Source organism: Bison bison, unplaced genomic scaffold, assembly GCF_000754665.1.
Source record: "Bison bison bison isolate TAMUID 2011002044 unplaced genomic scaffold, Bison_UMD1.0 scf7180017864535, whole genome shotgun sequence".
Lineage (NCBI taxonomy): Eukaryota > Metazoa > Chordata > Mammalia > Artiodactyla > Bovidae > Bison > Bison bison.
In genome coordinates this window covers 1,706,056-1,723,598 of record NW_011495084.1, presented here as the reverse complement: position 1 = coordinate 1,723,598, position 17,543 = coordinate 1,706,056, and the positions used below count along the sequence as shown (strand labels likewise).

The following is a 17,543-nucleotide window of genomic DNA, read 5'->3' as shown; positions in this document are numbered from 1 at the left end:
CTTCCCGAACCAGGGATCGAACCCAGGTCTCCTGCATTACAGGTGGATTCTTTACCACCTGAGCCACCAGGGAAGCCCATATGTCTTTATTAAAGAGTGTCAATTTTTGCTTCAAGTCTTTTAAGGGAAGAGCAATATGCCCTTGTGGCTGGTATTTGGCAGAGGCCAGGGTGCAGCATAAATCTTAAATTCAAGGGCACGTGTTCTTTGGCCTGGGAGCCAATGACTTCTGGGCTTCTCAGGTGGTACTAGTGGTAAAGAACCCGCCTGCCAGTGTAGGAGCCATAAAAGATGTGCGTTTGACCCAGGACCCAGCACAGTGCTGGCATCTGAATGTATTTAAAGTTGTACTGGGAGTTTGAGATTGACATGTACAGATTACTATATTTAAAATAGATAACCAACAAGGACCTACTATATAGTACAGGGAACTCCAGTCAATATTCTATAATAATCTAAATGGGAAAATGATTTGAAAAAGAGCAGGTACATGTATATGGATAACTGAAACACTTTGCTATATCCCTGAAGCTAACACAACATTATTAATCAACTATGCTCCAATATAAAACAAAATTTTAAAAAATAAACTAGAATTGTGTTGAAAGAATGAAGGGAAGACCACTTTAGTTCCAAGAATCCTAGGGAAACTGTGAAGTGTTAGAATCTATTTGAATTTTTGCTGTCTTTGATCCAAATGTGTTTTGGTAAGCACATATTTCAATTTGGCAAATTTTATTTGCTTTTTTGATAGTTTTTCCTATTTCCATCACACTATTGTGCTGGTTTTAGCCAGGTCTTAACTGTTTGAGAAGTTTTTTTTTTTTTTTTTTTAATCATCTCTGTGCCTCAGTTCTCCTATATGCAAAAGTAAGATTATAATACTTACATCAAAATGTTATAAGATACAATAATACAATGCATATGAAGAGGCTAATATGTAGCTGAAACGAACTAAGCAATTACAATAGTTATCTTTCCATCCTTCTCTCTTTCCCTTACTCAGTTTTAATCTCAGTAAGAATACTGAGAGAATTAGATGATGAATCACCTTTTTTTTAATGGTTTACTTTTCCCTCCTTTCAATACAACCAAACTCCATGAGAGAGCTATTTTCCCTAATAAAGTATCTTCTAGTTAATAGAGCACAGTGTTAACATTTTATAATTTGCTTTTAATGATATTCCTGGAGCATTTGTCATTCATGTTGATTGTTTTTGGCTAATTATGAACTAAAAGTCTTCACAAATGTGCTCTAAAAAAGGAGGATCATAAACTGAAGACTGGGAGAAAAAAATGTACCAATAATCCTTTAAGTTTTCCTTTAATCATGACAGGTCTTTTGAGATAGAATTATTTCCACTTAAGAAATAATATAAAAGCATTTTAAAAAATCATAAAAGTTAAAGAAGAGATGAATAAATACAGCAAGAGGAGGAGGAGAATTCACCATGGATTGCCTAATTTAATGCTTCAGACGCCACCAGAAGGGATTGCTCTTCAGCTCCAGTAAAACCCAAGCAGGATGCCAGGAGAAATTTCCAATTCTAACCCTAGCTAACAACTCTGCATTATTCACACTGTGGAGCACCCTGCTGTAGGCAAGAGGCTTGACTCGCATGCTTGCGTTTCCTACTGTCTGAATGGCTACTCCAATTCAGTGTTTTCAGGTCCCTTTTACTCAAATGTTTGTATTCCCCAGGACACTTTCTTCAGGTTAGTCCTTACAGAAGAGTTTCTTACCCTAAATGTTTCATAGGTAATCTCATCTATTCATATTATTTCATCCATCCAATACCAACGCTTCCCAAATCTGGAAATACAAACTTCCTCTCCTGAGCTACAGATCCATGAATGATCCTGTCAATGGGCATCTTCACCTGGGGACTCCCAGGCATCTTAGCACATCTAGTTCTGAATCCATGCCTTCCCTCTACAAATCCATTCCTCCTCACAAGTTTCCAAATCATATCTCTTAAAAAGTCACCCTTGATTTTTATTTTCACTCACCATCCATGGATTTTTTTCCTCCAGATCCTGCATATTTAAATTATTTTTTTATTCTGTTACCCTCACTCATTTCCTTTTCTTGCCCAGTTTTACTCTTATGGTTTCCTGCCTCCTTTAATTTTGTACCCCCAGGACTGGTCTAAAACTATGCTTTACAATGTGATCATACTGATTCTGTAAAATAGAAATCTGTATCCCAACACTGCTTTATTTCCACAATTGGCACCCCACTGAACTTACCATGACCCACACTCCACAATAGGTTTTAAGTCGGCCCCCGAATCGAGCCTCATCTCTCAGGCCTTTTCTTTTCAAATGTTCCACTAAGGATGCCCTAACTACTTGCTTTTTCTTGAATGAAGCTAACTTTTTACACTTATATTTACACTACCTTTCCATGTTCTGCTTCAATCATTTTCGAAGTTAAGCCCTGATATTGTCTTATTTTGGAGCTATGTCTCCAAATGCCTTGGCCGTTCTTTTGTATTTTAAGTTCTTTTTCACTGTATTTTAAACCGATATATTACCGTCAACTTGAACTCAACTTAACCTTATTTATCTATATCATCTATACCCTGAAGATAAATAACAATAAGCATGATGACAATATTTTGTTTGCACTTCTTGAATATTTACTAGGTATCAGGCAATGTTTTAAGTTATTTATGTATGTTGACTAACTTAGTCCTCACAAAAATGCTGTACCCTGGGTAGTATTATCTATCTTTATTTTACAGATGTGGACACAAACATAAACAAGTAAAGGAAGCTGCCTAAGGCCTAACAGAGCTAAGAGTAAAATTCAGTCTGGTTGCAAAACCTGGATTCCTAACCATGCTCTATACTGCCTTTCAGAGAAGACAAGACAGGTCTTACTGATTTGATGTCTATCAAATAGAAGGTTGGTCCGGTAATGACAGTAGGTTCACTCCAGCTGATGTTGATGCTGAAAGGTGATGTTGCTACTACATGCACATTTTCAGGAGGACCGTCTGGAGCTACGAAAATAGAAAAAATTCAGTTACCTTTCTACATTTCAGCTAGTATTTGCCACAATATGACGACAGAAAAAAACAAAAGAAGGATAATGATAATGAATTATATATTATAGTTCACAGCATACTAAAAGGCATTGCCAGATCAAAGGATGTAATTCCTTTAAAAATAATTACTATACATAAAGAACTTCCACGTGAGAAATTACTGATCATAAATACATGATTTTTAATCTCAAAACAACATTTTGAAAAGAAAGCATTACTAATTGCTAAAATCTATTTGAATAAATAAAGTTTTATTTTTAAATAGCCTAATAATGTTGTTTTAAGAAACTTGCAGGAATGCATTTGACTACAGAAAAATGCAACTTGTTCAAGTGAATTATATTTAAAATGTATTTTCTTACAAATGTAAGTTGGACTGGTTTATTGTCTTCACTGAGGGGATAACATAGGAAATAGGTTATACAACTGATCTTATCATTACAAATGTAAATATTTCCTGAATTCATTTTGATTCCAAACAAATTCTTTAATTTGTCCTACTTTTAATATTACTGTCTTCATCAGGAGTGCAGAACAAGGGATAACATTTTAATGAGTTGACTGCTGAAAACTCTTGTTTAAATTTTAATTTGTGAAACGACTAGGAACTACAAGAGTTCTCAGTTTGTTAAGAAGGAATCAGTCACAGTTAGTTTGACATAGACATTGAACTAGAAACACTGCTGTACACATCTCTCTCCTAGTATGGCTCCTCGTCAATACTAGGGACATGAGTATTTCCCAGCACTTCTGATTTTTAAATCAACATAAACAAACATTACTGAACAATATCATTCCTTAGATCCTGAGAAGGCATAAAGAAGAAGATAAAATATTCCCTCCCTGAAATAAATTTGTAACAGCAACAAGCTGTATAATCTTGGTCCAACAACAAAACCCCTGGACCTCGGTGTCCTCTTCATATGCAGATTCCACAGTGCTTTAAAAAGAGTTACAAGCGAGTGAGCACAAAATGTGCGAAAGTAGCCCGTTAGCGTCTGGTCCTTTTTGTCAATTAATACAAAATATTATCACAAAGGGCAAAGGAAAGATAAGAACTAATTAGAAATACAAATAATCTGCTCTGAGAGGGCAGAGGACACCATGGTGAGTACAGAAGGGCAGGGAGTCAAGGTAAAGTTGCAGAGATGGGGATTGAAGGGACTTTGAAACATGAGAAGGATTTCAATAATCAGAAGGGCAGGCTCAGGGGCACTTCTTTGCTAAGAGGGTCATAATAAAGCCACAAAGATATAAACAATGGGGTCCACAGACAGATAGAATTTTACTTCTGCAGCATGGCTTTCCATGGTAATCTTATGTTTATTATTCTATACACTGAAAAATATTACTCTAGGAAGGGATCCACACACTTCACCAGACTGTCAAAGGAACCCACGGTGCAAAAAAATTTCAGAATCCCTATATTCAAGGAATAGAGATATCACAGAAAGACCAGTGTTCATGAAGGGGTGGGGTAGGGAGCAAGCCAACTAGTCATTGGGGAACTAAGTTAGGCAGCACTCGATTATGTTAAAGGGTTTGACGTTCACTCTTTAAACAATGGGATGTCACTGAAAGCTTTGAGAAGGCAAGTACTTTTCTAATGATTTAGGAGGAAATCTCAGGCAGCTATGAAAAAGATAAGTGCTCTGAAGCAGTGAGTTCAGACAGGTTATTTCCAAAACGTCAGGTAAGATCTGATGAGAGCCGAAAGTAGAAGAGCAACAGTAGGTAGAGAAAGGAGGAGATGAACCCCAGAGTCCTGAGAAAATTTAACAAAAAGAACTTAAGGGCTGACTAGCTGTGAGACAGAGGGTGTAGTAAAAAGCTAATTCATGTATTAATACTGGGAGAGGGCTGATAGAATTCACAACAGCACCTTCAAGAACAGATACTAGTTTTGATAGGGATAAGACCTTGGCAGGGGATGCTAAATTTGCATCTGTACTCATCAAGCCTGAGATACTCACAAGGATTGAGATGCCTACCTGGCAACTGTAAAACGGAGTCTAGAACACGGGAGATGGGACCAAGATGAAAAGAGTTTGTTAACAAATTAAAAGTAATTCCTTAAAATTGAGATAGTATCAATATGGCAAGTATATCTGGTTCAGGTGACTCACGGGCTCTGAAGAAAGCCAGAAGGTTTATTTCAACACTGCTGCTGCTAAGTCACTTCAGTCGTGTCTGACTCTGTGTGACCCCATAGATGGCAGCCCACCAGGCTCCCCCGTCCCTGGGATTCTCCAGGCAAGAACACTGGAGTGGGTTGCCATTTCCTCCTCCAATGCATGAAAGTGAAAAGGGAAAGTGAAGTCGCTCAGTTATGTCTGACTCTTCGCAACCCCATGGACTGTAGCCCACCAGGCTCCTCCATAAGGATTTTCCAGGCAAGAATACTGGAGTGGGTTGCCATTTCCTCCTCCAATGCATGAAAGTGAAAAGGGAAAGTGAAGTCGCTCAGTTATGTCTGACTCTTCGCAACCCCATGGACTGTAGCCCACCAGGCTCCTCCATCCACAGGATTTTCCAGGCAAGAATACTGGAGTGGGGTGTCATCGCCTCCAACACTAGGTAAGTATTTAAGATGCTCATAGTAATGACAGTCTTTGGACTATTAATGAGTTCTCAGTACTTAGAACATTTCCAAGAGAAATGATATTATGTGTTTGGAATTTAGGTGCCCAACTCAGCCTGGATTCTTAACCATCTGAGCCACCAGGGAATCTCTCAACTGAGTCCATAAAGTACTTTTTAATAGTAGCATTGACATAATTTAAAGAAGTTGTTACTTCTTTAAATTATGTCAATTTAAAGTAACATTATGTCAGATGTTACTACAGAGGATGTATAAGAAATATTATGTGGGAGAATGGTTTGTGGATGACAAACACATCCTTCTGTTTGTACCTTTACTGAATTTTGTGCAATACTCTGAACACTGACTCAAGATGCAGTCTATATGACACCGAGGGGAGAGAGGGAGGAAGGGATGCTCCAGGATTCCAAGGTGCGATGAGCTGAGGTGCTAATAATAATGACAGAATATGGTACATGATTTCTCCAGTGATTAGTGTAGAAGAGATCATGGAATCTCAGCACTCAACACATGCTGCATATACTGACATCTTCAGTCATATTCTAATTTTAGGGTCCTAGATTTAGGAACACCACCTCAAATTGTAGCATAATTCATTTAGATACCTGGACATAACAAATGATAGCAATGAGAGGGCTCTGCAACCAGCATAACTAATTGCTTTTGGATTATGCCTCATGGGATAATGCTCTCCATATTCAAGAGTGGCAATCCTGGGCTCTCCTGGAGGTCCGGTGGTTGGGAATCCACCTGCCAATGTAGGGGACACAGGTTCAGTCCCTGCTCTAGGAGGATCTCACATTCTGCAGAGCCACTGGGCTAACGTGCCACAACTCCTGAGCCCACACGTGGCAGCTGCTGAGCTCACGTGCTGCGACTACTGAAGCCTGTGCGCCGAGAGCCCATGCTGGCACTTGGCACCCAGAGAGCCACCAGGGAGCAGCCCGCACACCAACTCAGAGGGGCTTCAGTCCGCCACAACTAGACAAAGTCTGTGTATACCACAAAGAATGAAGACACAGCGCAGCCAAAAAATAAATATATGTTTAGAAAAAAAGAGTGGCCACTTCTTTCCTTTCTGGATATTGCTTAGAAATGTCATACCCACCTTAACAAGTAGTAGCTTAACAAAGAGCAGCTCTGAATCTCTGTATTTAACTGTTAAGTGAGGAGTGGACAGGCTTTAGGATCAGGTACTCCATTACTTATCATCATTATATATGTTCCTCATGGAGAAACCTGCTTTGAAAAGTGGGTTGCAAAGGCCTAACTCCTGCCATTGACTCTAAAAGAGGATGGGTCAGAAGCTAAGTAAAACTTTATGAAGGTGTTTATTAATTAATAATTAATATAAATTATTTACCCTTTATTAATGTTTTCCTCAGACCTGCCCTCTAGTTCTGTAAGAACCATTGTGGAAAAGAAGAATATTATGACAGGTTGCATATTTTAAGTGGTATGAGACTGGAAAATATTTTAGCCTACCTTTTCATTTCTGCTCAAGTGTTCTGTTGGTCTTTAGGTGAAATTTATGTATTTATTGAAACAATAAATATTTATTGCACATCTTCTACGTGCCAAGGACTGGGAGGACACCAAGCCTACAGAAGAGATCAGGGTAGTTGTGGACCTAACATTTAGAGCTTCTAGTACTGAACATCTATACTGAAGGCCTTTTCATACTGTTCATGGGGTTCTGAAGGCAAGAATACTGAAGTGGTTTGCCATTCCCTTCTCCAGAGGACCACGTTTTGCCAGAACTCCCCACCATGACCTGTCCTTCTTGGGTAGCCCTACACAGCATGGCTCATAGTTTCATTGAGTTAGACAAGGCTGTGGTCCATGCGCTCAGTTTGATTAACTTTCTGTCATTGTGGTTTTCAGTCTGTCTGCCCTCTGATGGATAAGAGGCTTATGGAAGCTTCCTGTTGTGAGACACTGACTGTGAGGGAAACTTGGGTGTTGGTCTGATGGGCAGGGTCATGTTCAGTAAATCTTTAACCCAATTTTCTGTTGATGGGTGGGGCTGTATTCCCTCCCTGTTGTTTGACCTGAGACCAAACTATGGTGGGGTAATGAAGATAATGGACCTCCTTCAAAAGGTCTAGTTGTATTCAGTGCCCCTGACCCTGCCACAGGCCACTGTCAATCCACGCCTCTGCCAGAGAATTCTGGACACTCACAGGCAAGGCTGGGTCAGTCTCCTCTGGGGTCACTGCTCCCTCTCCTGGGTCCTGGTGCACACAAGGTTTTGTTTGTGCCCTCCAAGAGTCTGTTTCCCCTGTCCTTTGTAAGTTCTGTAATCAAATCCCACTGGCCTCCACAGTCAAATTCCCTGGGGGTTCTCAGTCCCTTTGCCAGATCCCCAGGTTGGGAAATCTGTTGTGGGCCCTAGAACTTTCTTAACAGTGTGAGAATTTATTTGGTATAATTGTTCTGCAGTTTGTGGGTCATCTAACTCAATGAAACTTTAACAGGGAGAATTTATTTCGTATAATTGTTCTGCAGTTTCTGCCTTGTCTAACTCAATGAAATAGGAGCCATGCTGTGCAGGGCCACCCAAGATGGGTGGGTCATGGTGGAGAGTTCTGACAAAAAGGGGTCCACTGGAGAAGGGAATGACTAACCACTTCAGTATTCTTGCCTTGAGAACCCCATGAACAGTATGAAAAGGCAAAAAGAAATAACACTGAAAGATGAATTCCCAGGTCAGTAGGTGCTCAGTATGCTACTAGAGAAGAGTGGAGAAATATCTCCAGAAAGAATGAAGAGACAGAGCCAAAGTGAAAACAATACCTAGTTGTGGATGTGACTGGTGATGGAAGCAAAATCCAGTGCTCTACGAACAAGGCAAATTGGAAGTGGTCAAACAAGAGACAGCAAGAATGAACAACGACATTTTAGGAATCAATGAACTAAAATGGACTAGAATGGGTGGCTTTAATTCAGATTACCATTATATCTACTACTGTGGGCAAGAATCCCATAGAAGAAATGGAGTAGCCCTCATAGTCAACACAAGTATGAAATGCAGTACTTGGGTGCAGTCTCAAAAATGACAGAATGATACTTGTTCATTTCTGAGGAAAACTATTCAGTATCCTAGTAATTCAAGTCTATGGCCCAACCACTAATGCTGAAGAAGCTGAATGGTTCTATGAAGACCTACAAGACCTTCTAGAACTAACACCCAAAAAAGATGTCCTTCCATCATAGGGGACTGGAATGCAAAAGTAGGAAGTCAAGAGATACCTGGAGCAACAGGCAAGTTTGGCCTTGGAGTACAGAATGAAGCAGGGCAAAGGCTAACAGAGTTTTGCCAAGAGAACATACTGGTCATAGCAAACACCCTCCTCCAACAACACAAGAGACGACTCTACACATGGACATCACCAGATTGTCAACACGAAAATCAGACTGATTATATTCTTTGCAGCCTTAGATAGAGAAGCTCTATACAGTCAGCAAAAATAAGACCAGGAGCTGACTGTGGCTCACATCATGAACTCCTTATTGCCAAATTCAGACTTAAATTGAAGAAAGTAGAGAAAACCACTAGACCATTCGGGTATGACCTAAATCAAATCCCTTAAGTGGAAGTGACAAATACAATGGAAGTGACAAATAGATTCAGGGGATTAGATCTGATAGAGTGCCTGAAAACTATGGACAGAGGTTCATGACATTGTTCAGGAGGCAGTGATCAAGACCATCCCCAAGGAAAAAAAAAAGCAAAAAGGCCAAATGGTATACTGACGAGGTCTTATAAATAGCTGAGAAATGAAGAGAAGCTAAAAGCAAAGGAGAAAAGGAAAGATATACCCATCTGAATGCAGAGTTCCAAAAAATAGCAAGGAGAGATAAGAAAGCCTTCTTTAGCGATAAATGCAAAGAAATAGAGGAAAACAACAGAATGGGAAAGACTAGAGATCTCTTCGAGAAAATTAGAGATACCAGGGAACATTTCATGCAAAGATGGGCTCAATAAAATACAGAAATGGTATGGACCTAACAGATGCAGAAGATACTAAGAAGAGGTGGCAAGAACACACAGAAGAACTGTACAAAAAAGATCTTCATGAACCAGATAACCATGATGGTGTGATCACTCATCTAGAGACAGACATCCTGGAGTGTGAAGTCAAGTGGGCCTTAGGAAGCATCACTATGAACAAATACAGTGAAGGTGATGGAATTCCAGTTGAGCTATTTCAAATCCTGAAAGATGATGCTGTGAAAGTGCTGCACTCAATACACCAGGAAATTTGGAAAACTCAGCAGTGGCCACCAGACTGGAAAGGGTCAGTTTTCATTCCAATCCCAAAGAAAGGCAATGCCAAAGAATGCTCAAACTACTGCACAATTGCATTCATCTCACACACCAGCAAAATAATGCTCAAAATTCTCCAAGCTTCAACAGTACATGAACCGAGAACTTCCAGATGTTCAAGCTGGATTTAGAAAGGGCAGAAGAACCAGAGATCAAATTGCCAACATCCGTTGGATCATCAAAAAAGCAAGAAAATTCCAGAAAAACATCTACTTCTGCTTTATTGACTACATCAAAGCCTTTGACTATATGGATCACAACTGTGGAAAATTCTTCAATACATAAGAATAGCAGACCACCTTACCTGCCTCTTTAGAAATCTCTATGCAGGTCAAGAAACAACAGTTAGAACTGGACATGGAACAATGGACTGGTTCTAAACAGGGTAAGGAGTATATCAAGGATGTATATTGTCACCCTGCTTATTTAACTTAAATTCAGAGTACATTGTGGGAAATGCCAGGCTGGATAAAGCACAAGCTGGAATCAAGATTTCCAGGAGAAATACCAATAACCTCAGATACACAAATGACACCACCCTTATGGCAGAAAGCGAAAAAGAACTGAAGAGCCTCTTGATGATGGTGAAAGAGGAAGAGTGAAAACATTGGCCTAAAAGTCAACATTCAAAAAACTAAGACCAGGGGCTCTGTATCAACCTAGAGGGGTGGGATGGGGAGGGAGATGGGAGGGAGGTTCAAGAGGGAGGGGATGTATGTATACCTATGGCTGATTCATGTTGAGTTTGGACAGAAAACAGCAAAATTCTGTAAAGCAATTATCCTTCAATTAAAAAATAAATGTAAAAGACTGTAACATCACACATACACACAAGAGAAACCAAGATCATGGCATCCAGTCTCATCACTTCATGGCAAATAGATGGGGAAACATAGGAAACAGTGACAGACTTTATTTTCTTGGGCTCCAAAATCATTGCAGATGGTGACTGCAGCCATGAAATTAAAAGAAGCTCACTCCTTGGAAGAAAAGTTATGACCAACATAGACAGCATATTAAAAAGCAGAAACAACTTTGCCAACAAAGGTCCATCTAGTCAAGGCTATCGTTTTTCCAGTGGTCATGTATGGATGTGCGAGTTGGAATATAAAGAAAGCTGAGCCCTGAAGAATTGATGCTTTTGAACTGTGGTGTTGGAGAAGACTCTTGAGAGTCCCTTGGACTGCAAGGAGATCCAACCAGTCCATCATAAAGGAGATCAGTCCTGAATATACACTGGAAGGATTGTTGCTGAAGCTCAAGCTCCAATACTTTGGCCACCTGATGTGAAGAGCTGACTCATTTGAAAAGACCCCAAAGCTGGGAAAAACTGAAGGCGGGAGGAGAAGGGGATGAAAGAGGATGAGATGGCTGGATGGCATCACCGACTTGATGGACATGGGTTTGGGTGAACTCCAGGAGTTGGTGATGGACAGGGAGGCCTGGCATGCTGTGGTTCATGGGGTCACAAAGAGTCAGACACGACTGAGCTACTGATCTGATCTGATACTCAAGGCAGCCATTTTTGAGGTCTGAGTTAGAGGGAAAAAAACAAAATTACAAAGGTCACGGGACCTCTATTTCAGGAGAGGGAGAAAAATATAAAAATTTAAATATGTAACAATTAAATTATATACTGTTGGGAATTGATATGTACCATGACAAAAAATGAATCAGGATAATTGGAATGGGAAGGTGGATAGGAGTTACTATTTTAAAAAATATGGTGGTCAGGCAATGCCTCTCTAAACTGGTAACATTTAAGCAAAGATGTGAAGGAGGTGAAAGAGCATGGGAATATTTGAAGAGTGTCACAGGGAGGAGAGTGGCCACTGCACAGTCTCTGAGACAGGATTGTGCCCGGTGTGTTCTAGAAAAACAGAGATTCCAGTGAGGCTGGAGCCAAGCAAATCAGAATGAGAGTCAGAGAAGAAATGGGGCCAGCTTGTTCAGGGTCTTTAATACCATGGCTAAAGTCTCTGTAAGAATTGCCTTCACAGACAAGAAAGACAAAAGCCATAGTTTAATAAAGTAACACCATGAACTAGAAGAAGCCTCTAAAGGTTTTGATGTTCGGTATCTAACTCCTACCAGGATGATGGACAAAAAGTCATTATATCAAGAGGACAGATTATCTCCAGAAATCTGATTCCTACAGCTTTACAACATATATCAACTCAGTGACTGTCGGGACTGTAGTTAAACCTCACTCACTGTAGCAGACAGACAAGGTGGTACATTACTGTTGCCCTGATAACACAGACAGCTTACTGAAAATTTCCTGTGATAAGAAAGTTGACGAAGGTTTTTTCTGTGATTAAGTTGATGGTAGCATGTTTTTAGAAATATTTTCAGGAAATAATTCTTCTCTGTCTGTGTTGTCTTTGCTCTGCACTTTAGATCTTTGAGGTCTCGAATGAGGACAGATCCAAAACATTTCCCTAGCTGTAAGGGAAACTTACAGCTAGTCTTGCAAGTGTGTCTGTAGACCAGCTCAGAAAACAGTGTGATGCCTTGCTTCAACTTCTCATCTTTCATAGTAAAATGTCAACCCTGCACCCATTCTTTAATAGCAATCAAAGCCCTCGTCAGGGAGTGTCTGCTACCCCAAGCAGAGCTGAGAGGAAAATGACATTCAGGGATCATTCATGGAACACACTAACTACTTGTACTTGAACTACTAAATATTTTAAGTTCTGTACACAAATCAATCATTATAGAAAGGCAAGGCATTTACCCCGTGGCTGAACTGTGCTTTAATTCTTGAACTTGCCTAAAGTCTTTTTTTTCTTTTTAAGGAATAATCACTGTTAATAATATTTGCATTTTCAGCAAACTTGATGACATTTCCTGTTTTGTTACATTAGTGCTCCCTGTGTTAAATCTTTTATGAAATATTTCTCTTAGAACATATTAATCTATATTCTTGAAGAATTACAATATGATGGAAAAAGAACTTCTGAATCTGAAATAAAAAATAAACATACCTATCTAAACTTAAATATGAATATACTATATGTATGTAGTATATAACTGAATATATATTTCATGTTTGTAGAGCACTGAAAGATAAACATCAGATTAATTCATGGATATTTTAAGAGAAATATTTAGAACACCAAAATGCTCAAAGTATATTATAGAAGAGCATCTAATTATTTTAATATTGTACAAATATTATAGTGTACTTTTAAGCAAATAACATTTTCAAGTTTCTTTTAGACAGTTTTCTCTTGGAACTTATCAAAATTCCAAAAATGCATAATGGGGGAATACAGAATTATCATTATGAATGTCAACTACCAAAATAAAGGCAACTAAAAGCAATAAAGGTATGGGGAGTTGAAAATATGCCCGTTTAAAAGCTTAGTAATATATAAGCATCTTTGGGAGACTTTGTTTGTCTCCCCATAAACTGTCACATTCTGATTTAAGATTGTTTGTGAAATGAATCTAGTCAGTAATGGGCCAAGATATCACTATACCCTTTCTCTTATAAATCACAGCAATTTACTCAGTAGGAATGATCTATCCTTATTCTCTCATTCCCCATAATCCAATCACTTCCTCTCATAAGCACTTTTCCCCTGGTTTTCACAATAATGCATTTTCTGTAACTAACAACCATCATTTCCTGATTATCATGCTTCTATCCTTGACAGGAATGTGGGTCCTCTATGGGTCAGGGTCACCTCTCCCATCCATCTGTGTCCCCACGTTAAGTGTGTTAGCTGAAAGGGGAGTCTGGATACACCATCATTTTGCTTAGTTCATATAAAAGTTTGAGTGCCCCCAAGTCTATGCCACTTTGATTAAGAACCATCAAGCTTTGGTGTGTCTAATACTGTGCTTTCACAATAAGCACATTCCAAAACTTATTAGTAACTTTGCCTGCAGCAGATCCCTGTAAATTTAATGATGAAAATGTTGTAGAAAATTCTCTATGGTTTTAAATGCATGCTGCAGTGACCTTCCTAAAGAATAAACATAAATAAACAACAGCAGCTCACAAGACAAAAAATCTTGAGTTCCATACACATTATGATTCAAACTACCCACACGTCTATTTAAGTTCAATTTAAGTTTATTTAAAGGTCCTTCACTCCAGGGTATTTTAGTTTCAGGATTTGGTACCCTGGACCACCAGAGTCCTAGCTGCTGTCATCAGTAAATGAAGGACTCCCATTCTTTCTTAGCTTATACAGGTATTCACAGCCTCTAAGACTGTAAGTTGCCATACCTGAAAGAATTTGCTTTAAGTTTTACATGCCTCTCAGGGCTAAGGGGAATCTCACTGGCTGGGTGGTTTGGGTAGATTCCTTACATCTTAAACAACTCAGGGCATCAAGAGCCCTGAAAGAGTTCAGCAGTGAAACTGACCATATTGATGTGGGCCAAGAGCATCTCAGGACATATTCCACTGGTTACAATACTGCCCTAGCTGGCTATCCTTCCTGGTGATGAATGTTTCCCTAGAGCCAAGTGACTTCACTGCCCAGTATGAGGCACTGCTGCTGCTGTGTGAAATATTTCCTACCATTTTACAAGACTAATTTTGTTCCAGGAGGAGCTAGATTTCCCAACAGCAAGATGGTAGCAAAAAAGGGCAAATATTACAAGCATAAGAATCTGACCTATTAGACTGATGAGTACTGAGGATGATTCGTGGATGCCTACAGTATTAGACCGCATTGTAGGACTATTTTCTTTGATGCTGAATGAGTAATTTTCTGAATCATTTCACACTGGCTTAAGTGGGAAAAAAAGAAAATACCAAAAACCCTTACTTCCAATACTAGCCATGCCAGGTAAGAATGAAAATATTCTCATATTAGTTCCATTGCTTTTATAATCAGATGAGTTTTTCTAGAATTGCATTATGTTTACAAAACAACTGTTTATAACAGTGGTTCTCAAAATGTGGTCTCCACAATAGCAGCATCAAGATTACCTGGGAAGTTGTCAGGAAAGCAGATTCTGAGATCACATCCCTTACCTACTGAATCAGATGTGGGGAGGGCTCAGCACTCCATGCTTTAACAAGTCCTCCTAACAATTCTAATGCCTGGGGTATAAGTTTAAGAGCCACTGCTCTATAATATCAATGTACAACTGGAAAAAGCTGTGGCGTGGGCCCTTCAGATTAGAACTCTTGATAACAAGGATGGAAAGGCAGATTAAACTATTGCTTCTGTGAAGACTAGGGATGTAGTTAGAGGTGAAGGGCTTGGGAGCTGGTGATGAACATGGAAATGTGCATCCAGCCAACAGACACTCCACACACTGGCTCCTTGTACCTTTCATGTATTTGAATTCTGGCTGAACTATATACAGAATTCTCCCTACCATCACTCCCTTCTATTTCTAAAGTTTCTAGAGTAGTTAGAGGTCATCATGTTCCTTAAGAACATAAGACGACATCAGTTCTAAGGTACCTTGAAGCTACATGCAGGAACAAGATGGAATAATTTAGATAAGGCCATCACCAGAGCAAAGAGGTAGGACTGAGAAAAGTGTTGTATTTCACTCTCCCATGCGTTACTTGTAAGTATAATCAGTGTATAATAGCTACCAAGGGTATAACTAAAGAGAAAAGAAACCAAAAATATAATTAGAGGTCATGTGTACTAGTGCAAGTCCCACTCAATTTGTTTGAGAATGGAGACGGGTGGATTATGATTAGAAACTTGCATAGTATCTCTAGGTCTTTCTTAGATTTGGTTTTCAAAGCTAATAATATCACATACTGATTATCCTTTAAATTTCCTTTAACTGTTTGGTTTTTAGTTACTTGCTGAAAGACATCCAGTTAGTCATGCAAATGCAGACTTCTAATTATTTTTATTTATATTCTAGAAAACTTGCTTTAACAACCTAACTGGCTTAACACCCTGGGAAAACTTTTTTGACATTAAATATGGAATTGGTTTCATCAGATGTATAAGCTTTTGCATGGTAAAGAAATTACAAATGAAAAGACAACCTACAGAATGGGAGAAAATATTTGTAAATAATGTGACCAACAAGGACTTAATTTTCAAAATATATAAGCAGTTCATACAATTCAACAACAGAAAACCAAATAACTCAATTGAAAACTGGGCAGAAGACCTCAATAGACATTTCTCCAAAGAAGAAACACACATGGCAAAAAGCATTAGAAATGATGCTCAATATCACTAATTAATGAGAAATACAAATCAAAACTTCAGTCAGGTACCACCTCACACTGGTCAGTGTGGCCGTCATTAAAAACTCTATGAACAAGAAATGCTGGAAAGGATGTAGAAAAAAGGGAACCTTTCTACACTGTTAGTGGGAATGTAAGTCACAGTGGAAAACAGTAGGGAGGTTCCTCACCTAAAAATAGAGTTGCCATAAGATCCAGCAATCTTACTCCTGGGCATATACAGACAAAACCCTATAATTCAAAAAGATACATGCATCACTATATTCATAGCAACACTATTCACAATAGCCAAAATATGGAAAAAACCTAAATGTCCACTGACATATGAATGGATAAGGAAGCTATGGTATATGTATACTGTAGAATATTACTCAGCCATAAAAAGGATGAATGAATGCCATCTGCAGCAACACGGATGCATCTAGAGAGTATCACACTTACGTAAGCAAGAAAGAGAAAGTCAAATACTATACAATACCGCTTATATGTGGACTCGAAAATATGCACAAATGAACCTATGAAACAGATTTACAGACACAGACAGACATGTGGTTACCAAGTGCGAGGAGACTGGCGGAGGGACGAAGTGGGAGGTGGGGGTGAGCAGATGTGAGCTATTATATACAGAACAGATAAACAACAAGGACCTACTGTATAGCACAGATAACTATATTAAATACCATATGATAAATAATAGAAAAGAATATGAAAAATACATACATACATGCAGAACTGAGTCACTCTGCTGTACAGCAGACATTTTTAAAATTTACTTTTAATTGGATAATTGTTTTATAATATTGTGTTGGTTTCTGCCATATATCAACATGAATCAGCCATAGGTATACACGTATCCCCTCCCATTTGAACCTCCCTCTCACTCCATCCCACCCTTCTAGGTTGTCACAGAGCACCAGATTTGAGCTCCCTATATCATACAGCAAATTTCCACTGGCTGTCTAATTTTACATATGGTAATATATATGTTTTAATGCTACTCTCTCAATTTGTCCTACCCTCTCTTTCCCTCACTGTTTCCACAAATCTATGCTCTGTGTCTTGTATAGCAGAAACTAATGCAACATTGCAAACCAACTATACATCAATAAAAAATTTAAAAATACAGTGATATTTAATTTTTTTAATTAAAAAATAAAAATACTCTGTATTTTTATTATATTATATAGTTTAATTTATTATATATAGCTTTAATTTTATTATTTATATAGCTTTATTATATAGTTTAATTTTATATGCATGCTATCAGTTCAGTTCAGTTCAGTCACTCAGTCAAGTCCGACTCTTTGCGACCCCATGAATCGCAGCATGCCAGGCCTCCCTGTCCATCACCAACTCCCAGAGTTCACT

General features: G+C 38.8%; 1 protein-coding gene across 1 annotated transcript in view; it reads right to left on the bottom strand.

Annotated features, from left to right (window-relative positions):
• Nucleotides 1-17,543, bottom strand: part of PTPRQ (protein tyrosine phosphatase, receptor type, Q) — a 232,711-nt gene that overhangs the window by 81,960 nt on the left and 133,208 nt on the right. The window contains exon 27 of the mRNA XM_010832015.1: nucleotides 2,887-3,008. Within this exon, the coding sequence (XP_010830317.1) occupies nucleotides 2,887-3,008 (122 nt within the window). The remainder of the gene's footprint in view (nucleotides 1-2,886; nucleotides 3,009-17,543) is intronic.